Below are 18,163 nucleotides of genomic sequence, written 5' to 3' on the forward strand. Positions count from 1 at the left end.
GCTAAATTATCTAATATTTTCTTTTTTCCTCCAGCTAAGATCAGCTGGTGCACAAGTTTTAGAAGGATGCATAGCAGAAATTCATAACATTGCCAGCCTTGATATTTCAGACAATGGTAAGGTGGACTATTGACAATGATTCAAATACTGTACAGAGAGAAAACTGTTTAAAGAATACGAATCATACAAAGTGATTGTACTGGCATCAAGAAAAATGGTTCTAGTTGATAAAACCTTTTGTGGTTTGCAGAATAGTTGAAATGGGTATCAAAATGCAGGATAATAATAGTGTTGGTGCAACTAGTTGAATATAAACTACCATAGATCACAGTGGATTTTTAGGCAACATTACTCTGGCTGCTCATGGGACAGTTTAGATACTATGTGTGGGTTGTTAAAATTGCCTATTTCCTAATAGTGAATATTTTATGATTAAGCATATTATATATATATATATGCCTAGTGTAATCCTGTACATCTTAGAAAGAAATGGAATAGAAGTTCAAATCTTTCATCCTGGATCAAGAATCTCACTGAAATCAGTTGGACTCAAATACAGAGAAGTTGTAGTTCAGCAATTTAATGGCTTCCAACTCTCCTTTTCTCTGTTTATTTACAATATGTCACCAAACAACTTTACTGTTGGGAGCAGGATCATATCATCTAATTTTTATATGGTTAATTTAAATTCATTTGAAAAAAGTGCTCAATGGAAACATTTTAATTTTATATTTCAATCTAATTCTTAACAGGCCTAGAGTCTGATCTTTCAACACTTATAATCTGGCTTAGTAAAAATCGATCAATAAGGCACTTGGCATTGGGCAAAAATTTCAACAACATGAAATCCAAGTAAGATTTTTATTTTTATTTTATTTCATTTAAAAAATAAAATAAGACAAGTAAGCAATTTCATTTTTTTTCTCTTGCTTGCTGCCTTCTTCAGAAATCTGTCTCCTGTGCTTGATAATTTAGTACAGATGATTCAAGATGAAGATTCAGTAAGTATTTTTATTATTTAATGTCACCTAAGGAATCATAGCATATTACGCTAATATGTGAAAATATAGCTCATATGAATTTACCATTTCAGATTTATATAAAAAATAGGAAGTCAGCTGTTCTAAAAGGTATTATTTTAACATTAATTTTTTTAAGGATCTATATTTTATTTTATGTAGCATAACAGTCTTTGAAGTTTAATAGAAAATAATGTTTAAATATTCCTGTCCTTTCTTTTAACTTGCAACATCAACCAATACTTTATTTTCTGGTTTTGTTTATTTGTTGTCATTAAATGGTATTACTTGCCTGATTTGTAAGAATAATTTTGTTCTTTGGTCCCTGATGGCCGATAATCAAAATACATGTCAGTAAAGATTTACAGATTACAGATAATCAGAGTTGGAAGGGACCTTGTAGGTCATCTAGTCCAACCCCCTGCCCAAGCGGGAGACCCTACATCATTTCTGACAAATGGCAGTCCAATCTCTTCTTGAAAGTCTCAACTGGTGGCGCTCCCACAACTTCCGATTTAGTTTATAGTGAAATTGATTTGAGTCAATGCAGATGAGGACGAAGGAGTATTATGTATGTTCGCCACCTTGAGTTATTTATTTTTTTAAAAAGGACACACACAAATACATACACGCACACAGACAGACACAGTGTTTCCCTCATTCCTGAAACTATGAATCTTGCAGCACCATGGCAGTTGTTCACCCTTAGAAACAACTGCAGAGGATCTGCCACATTTGTCCTGAACGTTGCCAGCGAAAACGGATCTTCCAAGGGGTTCATCCACCCCTCCGACACTCTGTTTGGGCCTCCAGAGGTCTTGCCTGAGACCTTGCCTGCCAAAGTGGAACTTCTGAGGGGCAGATCTGCCTCTCAGAAGCCCTGTTTGGGGGTCCAGAGGCCTCCCCTGGCCTGTTACAAGTCGAAAGGGAGCCTCTGTGGGCCAGATCTGGCCCTCTGAGGCGCCATTCAGCCCTCTGCAGGCCTCCCCATACTTACTGTACTTACTTTTCAAAGAGCTCCAGAAGAGGCTGGTCCATATGGCAGAAAAGCCAAAGTGTTTTATTCAGAAGCCTGTGAAGTTGTAAAAACATGAGATGTAAGGAAAACAGTTTCATCCCACCTGAATAAAAGACTGGCTTCTCTGGCATGAGGGCCTGCAGGCTTAGTTTGGGCCCAGTCTGGCCAGCATCCAGCAGCCTCTTGCTTGCTGCTGACTGGCTAGTTTGAATGAGCAGCTTCAGGGATTGGGTTGTGGTAGCCAATCAACGGGCTTGCAGTTCAGCCCGATGAGACAAAGGAAGCCAGGTCCTTGTTGATTGGCTGCTGCCTCAGTCCCTGAAGCAAGAGGCTTTTCTACTACCAGAGATCTGCTGACCACATGGCCCCCAGCTGAAGTCTTTTACTCAGAAGCTGGCAAAAATGGTTTCCTTAGATTTCACATTCTTACAGTTTCGCCATCATCTGAATAAAACACCTTGGCTTCTCTGCCAGTGGGTCAGCCTGTTCTTGAGCTCTGGAGCTCTTCAAAAAGTAAGTAATCCATGGGAAATGGGGTGGGGAGGAGTAAGTGGAATCCAGGGCGCTAGCAAAGCAGGCCCAGTCTGTGGAGACCCGGCAGGGCAGGATGGTGGGGAAACAATTATGTGGACCCCAGAGGTGCATGAGGTATCTCAGTGGATTGGGGGAGGCCTTGGATGGCCTGCTGCAGCTGTCACGTTCTGAGTATCCAGCACCAAGAAAACCACAAGTAAGATAGTTTGGTTTGAAGCGTTTTATCCTGGAAAGCGTAAAAACCCAGCATGGAGTAACAAACAAACAAAGTCAGTGCTAACTGCGTTTGTCCCCTATGCGCGTGCCTACCCCACCCCCACAGCTACCACCCACCGCTAATAGTCCAGAATCATTGGTCGCGTCTAATCCAACACTCAGCTGCTGGCCTGCTCCCAGAGTTCCAGCTGATCGGCACTTCGCTTCTCCACCAACCAGCCCCGACACACAGTTGTTTCCTCTGGCCGCATCTCAGATGCTGGCCTGCTTTCTGAGGTCTAGCTGATTGGCGCTTCGCTCAGCTGCTTCCTGATGAGCAGAGCAGCGGCACGGCCTCCACCCGGTACTCTGTCAGCCAATCTCCCCACCACGTCCCAGCTGATTATCAGCTGCTCCTTCTGCTGCCGCTCAGCTGATAGGCTGTGGTGAGTTCAGTCACACCCCTGCAGCCTCCTCTCACCGGTGGCTTGCCATTTTGAAGGTTGACACCAGCGCTAGGCCCCGCATGTTCCTCCCCACTCTGAGATACCTCAAGTGCATTTAACAACCTGCGCATTCAATTAACAATTGCATTAGGGAAAGCAGGGAGTGATCACATTCATTTAACGTGTTTCAATCAAACGAATCCTCGGGTTATGAATGTCATTGGCAGGCTCTATAACGTTAGTAACTCAAGGATTACCTGTACACTTTCCGTAATGAGAGTGAAGTCTGTATTTTCTACTGATGTTTTTTAAATGCTTTGCCATGTACAGTAAACACATTCTGCTGAGCTCATTGAAAGAGGAACCTCTTATTACTTTATTTTCAGTTTAACTGCTACCATTCCCAAATACCATAGCAATCTGAAGCTAATCCTTTCTAAATTATTTCAAAGAAGCACTTAGAGATTAGGCAAATGAATGTTGTTGTCATTTAAACAAAATGTTTGCATTTCTGTATCAAGTATAGGCATTTCAATTATATAGTTGCAGTCCACTGGGTTTCTAATTTGCAGAAAGTTTCAAGTTAGTTTCTAATAGCTGACTTAAAGGTTGCATGGAGAAGCAAGAGGTAGTAATCTTTCTTTAAGCTATCAAAAAACAACAACACTGCGACAATCCTGTTTTACTTTTTTAATTAAGTGCCAATTCAGTTGTATCACTATAGCATGTGATGTTGGGGGGGAAAGACACCCATCTTTATTACTGTTGCACTTTTCAGTATTTGCACTGGATTTTTAGATAGTTGTTATGCAATAAGCAGTGTGTCCTGCCACGTTTAGAACACATCTAGGCAACCAGTCTAGTGTGCTGTCCTTCAGTCCATGAAACATTATTAAATATATCCGCATAATTTTGTAATTTGCTTTGTCTTCAGAGCTGGTTTCTATTCTAGCTCTAATGAGGAAGTTAGTGGTAATGTCGTGACAGATTAAGATGTAGTGATTGCTGGATTTCCATGACAGTGGAAAAACACCTTCCAATTGCTCATGGACTGGGGTTACAGCTGGGGAGGACACAGTTTCTGATAAGATACCTAAAGCAGTGGGTTCAGCCATGTGTCAGGACCTTTAACTATAAGTAATGTTCTTGCAATTTTGATGCAACCTGCCTGTCAAACCTGTATAAAAAAAGTGCACCAGGTAGGTCGCTTTAGAGAGCTACTGTATAGCCATGGTACAGCTTTATCAGGAGACCTTTATTCATTTGTCATATCTGTGAAGCAACAAATGCCCTCTCCACTCTCCATAGGGTTTCAGGCAGCAGGTTTAGTCTAGTAGTACAAGGCACTAAGCTAAAACCTGGAGACTGTGAGTTCTAGTTCGCTTTAGGCCTGGTTGATTTGGCCCAGCCACTCTCTCTCAGCCCAACTCACCTCACAGGTTGTTGTGAGGAAAACAGAAGGAGGAAGAAGTATTAGATATGTTCACCAGCTTGAATTGTTTATAAAGGTAATAAAGGCATACATAGAGAGAGAGAGCGCCAAGCATATATTTATACAGAAAAAGAAGGGGTTATTTCCGTGCACATCAACCAGCATTTGGCAAATAGGTTCACCACAAGATACAGCAATATTAGAAGAAACAATAGTCCAGTGTCTTTCTGAGGCAGCCTTTCTCTCAAGCCTCTGGCAATGGGTTTGGGAATAAGAGGAAAATTGCAACATTTAAACATGTTTTTAAAAGAATGGTTACTGAGTTATTTTCAGACTTAAATAAAAAATATATATATTTGTTCCTTTTGATCTTGTGTTCATTAATTCATAAAGCTTGCAAATGAGACTTCTGTTGTTGCAACCCTCTCATAATTGGGGCTGAACAATGTAGTCATACAGACTGCCCATGCGATTAAGACTGCTAAGTTTGTGATAAAGGTATCTTAATTATTTTTAAAGTCCCATAACAATTTAAATGTGACATATTTATTATGACAAATATTTTTGGAACACGCTGCAATTCATCAAGTTAAACAGGTCTGTGTTTTATTTTTGGAACACGCTGCAATTCATCAAGTTAAACAGGTCTGTGTTTTATATGTGTTAAGATAATATAACACAATATTATAATGAGCATTTTTTCTTGACTTCTTGTTCTGTATTTTATGTTTATATTATTTGTTGGACATTTTGGGGGGTTTCATGCACATCTAATTGGATTCTATTTTCAATTGATCTGAGATTTTGAAAAGAGATGTTGAAAAGTTGTTTTATCTGCTTATTTCCCAGCCTTTGCAGTCTCTCTCTTTAGCAGATTCTAAACTGAAAACAGAGATTACTATCATTATCAATGCATTGGGCAGCAATACATCCCTTACAAAAATTGATATTAGTGGAAATGCTATGGGCGACATGGGTGCAAAGATGCTTGCAAAAGCTCTTCAGATAAACACCAAACTCAGGTATTGAATATCTATATTACCATAATTATCATCATTACCACTCAATATATAAATCCTACTTTTCTGCTTACATAGAGTCCTAAAGCTTTCACAGCAATAAAATAACTCATAAAACAGCAATGAAATCAATATAATTTCTTTTTAAAAATGTAGCACTTTAACTTCTAGTTAATTCATATTCCAAGAATCCAGATTCTTGTCAAAACCCTGTGCTTGTTTTCTAATTGCTAGTTGAAACAGTGCACAGGATACTCCAGTTTGGAAAACATAAATTGTGATTTAGTACTTAGCTACTCCTTTCGGTTTCCATTCCCCCTTCCATTCGAAAGATCTACCCTGGATTGTTTTTGCAATCATGGTCTAGTAATTTTATTTGGATTGTAGGAGGAGAAAAATCCCTTAGTTAAGGTAAATTTGAATAGACCAACATAGAAAAGTTTAAAACCCTGGCCATTGTTTACTCCTTTGTTTTCCTATATATAAGAAAACTATGAATTGGGGAATTATTTGTGCCTACCCCTATAGCAACTAATTTAATTTTGGACGCCATTACCAATAATCATTTGAGCAGGTTTAGGTTTGGGGAATGAATGAGTAAAGGACTGCTTTCTCCTGTTTGTGTGATCTCAGTATAGTATTTATCATGAGAAAAGACAGAGTCCTCTGATCAAATGAAGCCATCAAGTATCTTCTAAGTTCAGGAGCTTTTTGAACTCTATGGCAAGCTTTTCCTATTGAACCACACCACGATCAAATTCTGCTTAATTTTAAGCCAGCAATTTGTTTTGGCATCTCTTTGGTTTGCAGAGATATTTATAATGATAATGATCCGGGTTGGTTTTTATTGTTTTGGGGTTTTTTGTTGCCTTTTTATTTTAACTCAATGTTATACTTTCATTACAAAAGCATTATTTTACTTTTTATTGCAATATTTCTCCCAACTCAGACGTTGAAAGTACTTGTGTAACGTTAATGCATGTACAGTTGATTGTTTTCAACATTTTCATCAGTCAGTCCATAATTTCTATTTTCATACAGAACTGTTATATGGGACAAAAACAATATCACTGCTCAGGGATTCCAGGATATAGCTGTGGCACTGGAAAAGTAAGTTCTGTGTGACTCTCTGTTAGAATTCCCTCAAATGTTGATAGTTTTGAACCCATCGTAATTCATGTTAGGAAATTGCCACCAAGAAGACCTTTTGCTGTCTTCTTCCTCCTGCTGCTTACCAGGTACATCCAGCCTGGCCCTACACAAGGCCTTCTTCCTGAGGCCACATGTGCCCTATTCCAAATGGTGAACAGTCAGATAACAGGTAATCAGAGTTGGAAGGGATCTTGTAGGTCATCTAGTCCAACCCCCCACCCAAGCGGGAGACCCTACACCATTTCTGACAAATGGCAGTCCAAAGTCTTCTTGAAAGTCTCAAGTGATGGAGCTCCCACATCTTCTGAAGGCAAGCGGTTCCATTGGTTGATTGTTCTCACTGTCAGAAAGTTTCTCCTTATTTCCAAGTTAAATCTCTCCTTGTTCAGTTTCCATCCATTATTCCTTGTCTGGCCTACAAGTGCTTTAGAAAATAGCTTGACCCACTCCTCTCTATGGCAGCTGCTCAAATATTGGAAGACTATCATGTCTCCCCTGGTCCTTCTCTTCACTAGACTAGCCATGCCCAGTTCCTGTAACCGTTCTTCATATGTTTTAGTCTCCAGTCCCCTAATCACCCTGGTTGCTCTTCTCTGTACTTTTTCTAGAGTCTCAACATCTTTTTTATAATGTGGTGACCAAAACTGGATGCAGTACTCTAGGTGTGGTCTTACTAAGGCTTTATAGAGTGGTGTTAGTACCTCACTTGATCTCGATTGTATTCGTCTGTTAATGCAACTTAGGATTGCATTAGCTTTTTTGGCGGCGGCTGCACACTGCTGGCTCCTATTTAGCTGGTTGTCCACTAAGACTCCAAGATCCCTCTCACAGTTACTGCTATTGAGCCTGGTTTCACCAGTTTCATATCAGTCTTCTGATATGCACCTGAAGGCTTCTTGATACCTTCCAGAATCTCACAAGAAGGTCACACGCTATTTGAAGAAGCGTGTGTGCAGCCTCAGAAAAAGGGCCTGACATAACCAACAGCTGCCTCACATCAGACCAGACTCACCAACAGTAGGAGGAAGAAGACAGTGAAGGTTGGCTGGGACAGCAGAGTTGGCAGAACATAAGGCGGCTTGGACTATGTTGTTTGGGTAACCAGCCTCTGCTTCAGCCAAGTGCCACCATTACCTAGGAGTGCCACAGTGCAGGATGGCCAAAAGGATAGAGATGAGGGAGGGATAGGCGAGCAGGAGGGAGTTCAGGAGTGTGCAGTCCCTTGCCTTGCCTAGGCTCAAGGAATCCAGGAGCAGCTTGGATCAAATGGGCCTTGCCTAATGACCAGTGAGATTCACTCAGCAACAGCAGTGGTGACTAACAGGATTACTGTCATTTAGTGATGCGGTCATGTGACATCATGTGTACAACCGCATTGCTTAGCAAGAAATATTCTGGTTCCAATTACTGTTATTAAAAATGTTACTTATTGATGCAGAACTACATGTATCAATAAATAACATTCTTAATCCTGAAGTAAATTTGCCAACCTATCACTCTTGTGAAATTAAAATTAAAACCTAGTCCCAGTTTATTTATCAAAGCATTTAATCTACAGAGGACAATGGCCGACTGGGGGGGGGGGGGGAAATCACTTTACAGTCTGACAACATACATTTTGTTGAGAGAAAAAGCTCATTAGTATCGTGTTTCAAATCTTGATCTTTTCCTTTGACCTGCTAAGATAAATAAAAAAGGAACTGAGAATGAATGACAGAAAGCGGAAATGTTGGTAGCTATGATTTTATGAAGATGACAGCTCTAGTCATAGCCCGTATTGCTCGCTTCTAGCACCAGAGTTGCTGGAACTCATTTGTTTTATTAAAGTGCTGAACTGAGAAACTGTTGCCCAGTGTCGATTTACATGGCTGCCTTTCATACAATATAATTAAAACATATTCTTTAACATATATCCCAGCAAAATTACGTACATTGCTCATTATTCTGTTCTTAAAATAAGAAACATTATCTGTAGAAATAACCTAACCCATTCCTAACAACAAATAAGAAACATAACCATTTCATTTGTAATATCAAAATCACTGATATTGGGTTTTTAAAACTGTATTGTTCTTATAAACATCTGCACAATAGTGTAAAGAAAACAGAGAGTGTTGCCATCTCATGCTAGTTACTTTATTCAATAAAATATGATCTATTGATCGTTATATTGCCAGAGCAAAATGCATCAAATAGATACTGAGAAATACACTTGAGTGCTATGATGGAAATGTTCAAAAGGCACTTTCCAAGAGTGTATTGATTGGGCAGCTACTCCTTCAGTAGCTTATATTAAGTGTTATTTAAACAAGAGTGCATTTTCAAGTTAGGGCCGCAAAAAAAATCAACTAATCTAAACAAGTTTAATATAAACCTTTGGATTTTTAAAATGGGAGAATCACATTTTTAAAAATCCTCCATTTTTAAATATTTTTCAGAAATTTCACTTTCAGTTTATATTTGTATTAAAAGCCTAATGGCTACAATTATATTTATTTTTTCTCAGGTTAAATAGTCTAGTGGTAAAGCTGTAGCATATTTCAGTAGTACTACAGCAAGAACCAGTACTGAATTTGGACTGAGAAGATTCAAGTTCTGGTCCCAAGTCAATCATGGACCCACTGGATGACCTCAGGCCATTACCTCTCAAGTCAATCTCTCTCTCAGAACTGTAATTGTGAAGCTAAATTTAGGGGAGATTCTTGCCTGAAAGACAAAGGAAAGATTGTAAAGATATCTAAATGGAGCATTAATTTATGAGCTTACAACATTTCATTGTAACATTGATTCAGTTATATTTTAATATGACAGGAGATAAAACACCAGCTGATTATCATGTGCATACATATACAGCAGGAGGATAAGAATACATACAAGAGCATGCTAAGTAATTATTCTTTTGTGCTTCTAATCTTTTTGTTTACATTTTTTAAAAGGAATTATACCTTAAGATTCATGCCTATACCTGTGAATGATGCTTCACAAGCACTTAAAACAAACACTGAGAAAACAGAGGAAGCCCTTCAAAAGGTATTTCCTACATTTATTGATATATGTCAAGCGCCGGGAAATCAGGAGATTCAGGCAGTTCAAATGAGTACAAATATTTATTGCAAACTTAAGCTCTCTACAAGAATCTGACCAACTAACAGTCAAGGGAAATGAGCAAAGATTGAAAAAAAAAGGCCTTCAAGGTTGGTTGGGTTTCAGTCTCTTGCAGGCATGCAGGGTCTCATGATGTATGATGTGTTTGACCCCTCCCTCGGGCTCAGCCTGATCATCTCCTACATATAAATTGAAGTGGATAAATGAAAACAATGTTGGGTTTTCATGGTTGAAAGCATGAAGCAAATTCTCCAATTGTCTTGCTAAAGCCCACACTCACACTCAGGAGCAGATAATGAAAAATTACCATGACATGGAGATGTGTTTCTTTTAAATTAGGCATGGATGGTGAAAATAGAAGTAGTGACAAAATTATAAACACTTGCCTTTAGCATTAAAATATTTATGTGCTGAGATCAATAAAAAGGGGTTATTTGGAGTTGCTTAGAATATGAGATACAACTTCTGTATGAGAAACAGTATGACAGTAAACTGTACACTGAGATTTTTTGCTTTGATCTTGCTAAGTTCCTCAGAAGATTCTAGTATTAAGCAGATCACTGTGTATTCTTTCTAGAAAACAGTACCTTTTTTGCTGATAGCATTAAGTTTTGATAATTAATCTGAAAGTGTTATATATTATCAGTTGCATTGATTTCAGTTAAGATTATAAGATTCTCATAATATACCAAGACTTGAGTTTCAGTCCTTGAAGAAAAACTAAGGCTGTAGTCCAACACTGATGACCTTGAAATCAGGATCACTGAATTCAGCGGTATCCACTATCGATTATGCAAGCATATGATTTTATGGCTAAGCACTGTTTCTATGTTAACATGTTTTTTCTCACTTAATTTTTAAAATCCAGGCTTGTATCTGATTTTAATTTCTGCTCTTAGATAGAAAATTATTTGCTTCGAAATCACGAGACCAGAAAATATCTACAAGAACAAGTGTACAGACTACAGCAGGGCATAGTTACTAGCACAACACAGCAGGTACCATTTACTCCTTTATGATTAATAACATTTTCAGTGGTTGGATTCAGAGGTGCCCTTCCATTCACAGGAAAGGTTTGCATTTTGAAAAGGCATCCCATAAATAGCATAGGATAAAGGCAATTTTTATAGATTTCCCCAGGTAGCCTTCTCTGCTACTTCCCTGCACTGCCAGAAGACCCTCAACTCTATGGAAATGGGAGGAATCATGAGGGAATCATGTTATATATTTCAAGAAACAGGCTCTGTAATGTTTCTCAGTAATGAATAACAAGAAGTAGTAGAAAGAAATCAGAACCTCAGAAATATGTGAACATATATTCTTTGGTTATATATTTGAATGTGCAATCTACCAAGGCTATCTAAGATTTATTCATTGTTATTTTATCTGTTACCTTTATCTCCTTTTTCTAAGTGTGAAAGTATCTCTTTTCTTGTGTAGATGATAGACAGAATATGTGTCAAAGTACAAGATCATCTCAACTCCTTAAAAAATTGTGGAATTGACACAATACAAGAGGATCTGAAATCAGCTGAAAGACTTATGAAGGATGCTAAGAATTCCAAAACAGTAAGAGATTGCAGATATTTATGCTAGGGTTCCAAAGCCATTAGAACAAATAATACTATTAAAACTTCTACCTCTAAAGTTTTCAGAATTTAAAAAAATACATTAAATCTATGCTTGTTCTGTTAAATCATGGTAGGTGTTAACAGTAGCTCTTTTATATATATTTTTACAGTTATTACCAAACCTGTATCATCTTGGTGGAGCTTCATGGGCAGGAGCAAATGGTTCATTATCCAGTCCAATTCAGGAAATCCTAGAATCTATGGCTGGGGAAGTTACAAGGGTTGTTGATGATCAGCTCAAGGTATTAATGACTAAAAATGTTATCCTAAAATGAAATGTGGGAAGCATTCTAAAGAGGAAAGGAACCAACTTAGTTTCCTTTACCTGTCGTGGGTAACCTGTAGGCTAAATACAGATCATCATAACCTACTCTGCTGCTCCAAGATCAGTCTCAGATTATACCACAGAAATTTGGCAGCACAATTTATTTATGTTTTTTTTTTAAAAAAAACTAAAGAGAACAAAATGTCTTAAGATTCTGGTAGGTTTAAGGCACCATTTTTTTTCTTCTTTAACCCTAATCTCCCACTCAACAAAAATGTTTTTTCCCTTGAAAACATGGTTTAACCTTTTGGCTTACCTGGAACCTGTTGAGTGAAGAGGAATTGTCTTGCATATAAAATATATACTATAGTTAATTTATATAAATTGTGTAAAACAAATAGTTCTCGACTTACAACCATTCATTTAGTAACCATTTGAGGCTACAATGACACTGAAAAAAATGACTTATGACTGTCTTTTACACTTGCAGCATCCAGGGGTGGGATTCTACCGCTTCTGACCAGTTCTATAGAATCCCTTAACTTTCTAAGCAGTTCGGAGAACTGGTAGTTAGAAGAAATCTCCTTTTGTTTTTTTCCACCCTTATTACATTCTTGGCAAACAGCCTAGACTTACTGTCTGTGAAGGAGGGTTGTTTTTTTCTTAAAGGGGAAGGGTTGTTTAAAGCTTTTTACACAGCTGTTGGGAGGAGATACTCCCCTGGAAATACTTCTTGGCTAGCTAGAAAGATTGACATTCAAACATGAGTTTACATATCCTTTCTGAGTTTTGGTCTAAAACTGGTTTTTGGTTAAATTTAATTCTGTGCTTGATGTCGTTTAATCCTGTGTTTATTGATGGGATAATTTTCCCTATTCAGATTTGTTTGGAAGGGAAAAAGATTAATCTCTGTTCCTTAAAAGAAACTGGTTTGAGAAATCTGCTAGTTCCTATGTCTATTTGTTCTGGTAATTGGTTTAACAAGCAACAGCTACTGTTGCGATTTAATTATTTGTATTGTGTTTGAATTTTTTCCTGCCTCATGGTTTCTTTTTCTATCTGGGGAGGGGGGTCTTCCTTCACTGCTGTAGTGGTATCTGGCACTGTCCTTTTGGGGTGTACTTCGAAGAGGCAGGATGCAAGCTTGGCACTGATTTTTTTTACTGCCTTTTTGGGGGGCATGTGACCTTTCCTTAAATCTGGATGATTTCCTTAGGATATCTTGTGAGATGAGTGAAACCAGCTGATACCTTTAAGCGGGGCAAATAGATCTAAGGATTGCTTCTCCTGGGTGTGCTCTTTCTGGAGAGCTTAAATGACCTCTGCTAAAGGGTTTCACTTTATGAGCAAGAGTTGGCTGCTGATGGTTATCATTGCATTTTAACTATTTTAATTCCTCAAGGTGCTCTGGCACCCTGCCTGATTTGTAACTCTGGCTTGCAGGTATTTTTAATCTAATGATTGGTATTTAGAGCAGCTTTTTGCAAGCAAAGAAGCTTTTTGTATTTTTTGTACAGGTAATCCTAGATTTACAACAATTCTTTTAGTAACCATTCAGAGTTACAGTGGCACTGAAAAAAGTGACATGACCATTTTTCACACTTATGACCATTGCAGCATCCCCACTGTTATGAGAGGCCAGGCGAAGGAAAAGCGCCCCTTGACGTGAGTGATGTCGAGTTGGCCACGCCCATCTAGTCATATGACCACCAAGCCACACCCACCAACTAAGCCACGCCCACAGAACCGGTTGTTTAAAAAATTTGAATCCCATCCCTGGCGGTATCCTCATGGTTACATGCCCAAAATTCAAACACTTGGTAACTGACTCATACAACAGTTGCAGTGTGTCAAGGTCATGTGATAACCTTTTGTGACCTTAAGTATAAACTTAGTACTAAAGGATATTATTGAATTTTCTTAACAGTCTTTATAATGTGTTTTGTAATTTTGAATTTAAAACACAGTGCACATGGTGTTATGAATGACATGTTTCTGTGGTTTCTATAAGTTTGTTTCCCATTACTTTCTGCTGCAGACACTGCTTGAGTCAATGGTAGATGCAGCTGAAAACCTGTGTCCAAGTGCCATGAAGAAGGCGCGTATAAGGCAAGACTTGATTGAGGCATGTACTGAAAAAATTTCAATTCCTCGGACCTTTGTTAAAAATGTTCTTTTGGAGCAGTCTGGAGTTGATATCCTTAATAAAATCAGGTGAGCCAACAACTTTCTAGATTCATCTATGGACTGAGTGTATAACTTAATTTATTTAAAAAATTACCTTAATATAACAATCCTAAACTTTAAAAACGGTTCCCATCTACTTTCAGGCAAGAAAAAGCTTTCCCCTCCCCCTGGCTTCAGCTTTTAATTATATTTTTGAATTATGATTTTTTAAAAATGAAAATACTGAAGGTCATGAGAGTTGCAATAGTGACATGATGATAGCACAAGAAATGAGCAATATATATATATATATATATACTACTCACTAAGAGTCAAACTGGATTCACGAGGGTGTAATTATAAACACTTGTTCCAATTATGAACAAGAGGCGGTTATAATTAATTCTGGGTAAATCGCATGTATTTGTACCATGTGCTCATATGTGGCATTTTGTTCATTTAAATAATACTACTGAAACTAATAATAACTGTCTCCCTCCCCCCCCCTTCCCCAAATTTAATAGTCTTGGAATCTCACCAAGAAAATGAAGTACTTAAGCTATTGATGTAAATGCAAGTAATTCAGTTTAGGTTGTTTGTTCATTATTTAGTAAATGAGTGATAATAATGAAGCAGTAAAACATTTTCCTGTACAAATAAATGACTATGAAAAAGAGGAATGAAATACATTTAGGATTTAATCCTTACTATATTTAGATTTTGTAAGCTGCCTGGCTTCTGTTATAGTTGGCAGCTATAATAAGTTTAATGTAATAAACACACTAGATTTATTACAATGATTATAGCATATGTTGTATCGTGTGCTATATCTTACATTCATTGATCACCCTTGTGTTTTAAACCTTAACATCATTTGATGAGAGTTAATGCAACATTCTTTTTCTCTTCTCTAAGCTTGATAATTATTTTTGAAATCTTTATGTGTTATTTGAATATTCATGTGTATTTTTAGACAACCAAGGATATCTAGCTAATACATACATAATATAACCTGTAATATAAATTTTATACTGTAAATTCATATTTTGTATTCTTATTTTTCATTTTTGCATAGTGAAGTCAAGCTGACAGTTGCTTCGTTTCTCTCAGATAGAATAGTAGATGAAATCCTTGATGCTCTGTCTCATTGTCATCATAAACTGGTATACATTTATACAATCTCGTTTCTTTAAGTTGATTTTATAGTTCAGTATGATTTGTTTGCTTCAGTGCATTTATTTGCCCTATTCAAGAAGAATGCCTATATAGATCTATCTGTATCTTTCTATTTACACTGAATGAGGTGGATATACTGAATGTGATAACATAGGAAGATGAATCCTCTGAAAAATTAGTTTATTTTGATGTCAAACTGAATGTTACTTTAATATTTCCTGAAAAATTTACTAGGTTACTGGTCAAAGCTAAACATGGTCAAGTTTACATGTTGGATTTCAGGAAAACTGATATTAATAAAAAATGCAAAACTGCTAACATAGAAGGCAAGTTAAGAGCAAATTTGGAGTAGTTAATCTCATTAAAGCATAAATAAATAAAATGCACGAGAGACAATGTAATTTTAATGCATTAATGAAAAAGAACTCAGAATCCTAATAGAATTGTAAGCAATGCAAGAATTAACCGTTGCAGTATATATAAAAATATGTTAGTGTAACTTTAGGCTGCATTACTAGAAGAAGGGTTTCTAAATGCTAGGGAGTAATAGTTTTATACTTGTCATTTGGATTACGTACTTTAGAAAATATGACTATATATCCAACATCCAGGTAATAAGGAGAAGATCAGTTGTTCAAAAAATATTATGAAGAAGTTGATGAATTACAAAAAAAAGTTTTGAGTTAAGGATATAAGCATTTTTTAGGATATAAGCATATACCTGAACATTTGTAACATGGAACAGTTTTAAACTTGTTTTCAGAAAGCTGAGAAGATAGGATTGGATCTAATGGGCTTAAGTTACATGAGTCCTGGGTTCAAATGGGAGAAACTTCTTGTAAGAACAATATGACATTATGGTTTATGGCAATTGCTGTGCTTTGCTAGAGGCCATTGAAATTGAACAAATAACTGCTTTGCAAATAACTCTATAATTCTGAATTCCAAAGCACCCAACAAGGTGTGGGATTAATGGTCTTCAAGTCCATCTCATTTTTGTAGCAGGTTAATTGTACATCTAATTTGGCTTGTATTCATTGGAAACTTATTTAGAAATGTTTATTATCAATATTTCTATTTTATAAAGAATGCTTGCGCTATAACCTTTCCTCTAGGCTGATCATTTGACCAGGCGAGGTAAACCCTTGCCTCACCAGGAATCATTGGACATTGAGTTAGCAGAGGATAAATCTACTAAACGATCTATCATTACAGTTGAGGAGCTAACTGAACTGGAACACTTTGAAGACCTAGATACATGTATGGTAAGACATCTGTAATCTTTGACTAAATCTTTTAAACTTTCTAGCTCATTCAGACACCCACTTAAATTCATCATTGAAATATACAATAGCCATTATAAAAATAGATATAGATCAATAAATTATAACATTTTTTCATATTTACTTTCCTAAATGTTTATGATGCTTTTTATTTGGTACCATCTATTATATGTCTGAATGTTGACATATTAGTATTGATTGCCTCCATAAATCAGCCCATATTGTTTCCGGTACATGCTGATTTTACTGGACCTATGTCTCTTTGTATGCTTATAAAAGTTATCACCCAAATATTAGTAATTTGTTACTAAAAATTCTTATAAATCCTAACTTTGATTATGTTTTAATTCAGGCATACTGTATGTTCTTGCTCATAATACTAAATGAATTAAACTTTATGGATATTTCATCCTTGGCAGTAGTTCACAATAAGGAAAATGAACCTTAGATTTTGGAGCTCATTAGGGAACTTCCCCAAAATTAATATTAAAAATAATTTTAATGCAATCAGGAGTGTTCATAAATGTATGAGAAGAATAATGGTAAAGGTTCCCCTGCACATATGTGCTAGTCATTCCCAACTGTAGGGGGCGGTGATCATCTCCATTTCAAAGCCCAAGAGCCAGCGCTGTCCAAACACATCTCCGTGGTCATGTGGGCAGCATGACTAAACACTGAAGACACACAGAATGCTGTTACCTTCCCACCAAAGATGGTCCCTATTTTTCTACTTGCATTTTTACATTCTTTCGAACTGCTAGGTTGGCAGAAGCTGGGACAAGTAACGGGAGTTCACTCTGTTACGTGGCGCTAGGGATTCAAACCACCGATTTTCTGATTGACAAGCTCAGCATCTTAGCCACTGAGCCACCCGTCCCTATATGAGAAGAATAGAGTTGTATTGATTATATTTATATTAAAATTAAATATAAATTAAATTAAATTTATCTTTACTTGGTCCTGCCTTTTTTTTTATCCTGGCTTCACCCACTTCTTGGAATGAATAACAATCAAATGAGGGCTTCAGCTCTTCATATGTTCCTACAGATATCTGCATATTTTATAGAAACCTATCATAAAACTATTAGCTATTAAGGTGCCGTGAAGTTCATTTACAGTTTTGTGCAATAAATATTGCAAACTGATTAAGATTTTATCAGTATAAAACAGAACTAAAATAAAATAATCAAAAGAAGTAATTATGTAAATAGTATATATTCTGTGTACTATGCTGCTGATGGGTTTTGTTATCTATTTCTAATTTTTCTGTAAACAAAGGTACATCATTGTTGTTCTTTATGGCTGCTATATTCATAAATTAGAAGTGTATGTGTACACTAGTATATTAGATTTTCCACAAAAGAATTAAGTACCTTATAAAAAATCCAGAACATAGGAAATGCTCCAGCAACCTGACTAAATGTGATTTATTTTCTTCCTTCCTTCCTTCCTTCCTTCCTTCCTTCCTTCCTTCCTTCCTTCCTTCCTTCCTTCCTTCCTTCCTTCCTTCCTTCCTTCCTTCCTTCCTTCCTTCCTTCCTTCCTTTGTATGTTCTGTAGATTTTTATATGACAATGAGTAAATGTTAGCTTGAACAGAAAGTGCTTGGCAAAGTTCATATTAAATAAATTTTATTTCTATTTACACTTTTTAGTCACTATGTTTTATTTCTGATGTAAACTTGAGTTCACACTTTGTTTCAAGACATATGTATGAAAAGGAG

The 18,163-nt window shown here is 36.8% G+C and overlaps 1 protein-coding gene across 3 annotated transcripts in view; it reads left to right on the forward strand.

Annotated features, from left to right (window-relative positions):
* CARMIL1 (capping protein regulator and myosin 1 linker 1) overlaps window positions 1-18,163 on the forward strand; it is a 128,690-nt gene that overhangs the window by 83,023 nt on the left and 27,504 nt on the right. For 2 of the 3 annotated variants that reach the window (XM_026669958.2, XM_087961418.1), the window contains exons 18-29: window positions 35-116; window positions 753-852; window positions 947-1,001; window positions 5,494-5,666; window positions 6,705-6,773; window positions 9,752-9,845; window positions 10,820-10,918; window positions 11,361-11,489; window positions 11,662-11,793; window positions 13,855-14,030; window positions 15,058-15,145; window positions 16,274-16,423. In XM_026669958.2, coding sequence (XP_026525743.1) covers window positions 35-116; window positions 753-852; window positions 947-1,001; window positions 5,494-5,666; window positions 6,705-6,773; window positions 9,752-9,845; window positions 10,820-10,918; window positions 11,361-11,489; window positions 11,662-11,793; window positions 13,855-14,030; window positions 15,058-15,145; window positions 16,274-16,423 — 1,347 coding nt within the window. Of the gene's footprint in view, window positions 1-34; window positions 117-752; window positions 853-946; window positions 1,002-5,493; window positions 5,667-6,704; window positions 6,774-9,751; window positions 9,846-10,819; window positions 10,919-11,360; window positions 11,490-11,661; window positions 11,794-13,854; window positions 14,031-15,057; window positions 15,146-15,921; window positions 15,997-16,273; window positions 16,424-18,163 lie in introns of all 3 variants that reach the window. The other variant, XM_087961417.1, reaches the window with a different exon arrangement.

This window comes from Notechis scutatus, chromosome 3, assembly GCF_049901735.1.
Source record: "Notechis scutatus isolate UNSWTSFEM ecotype Mainland chromosome 3, rNotScu1.2, whole genome shotgun sequence".
Classification (NCBI taxonomy): Eukaryota; Metazoa; Chordata; class Lepidosauria; order Squamata; family Elapidae; genus Notechis; species Notechis scutatus.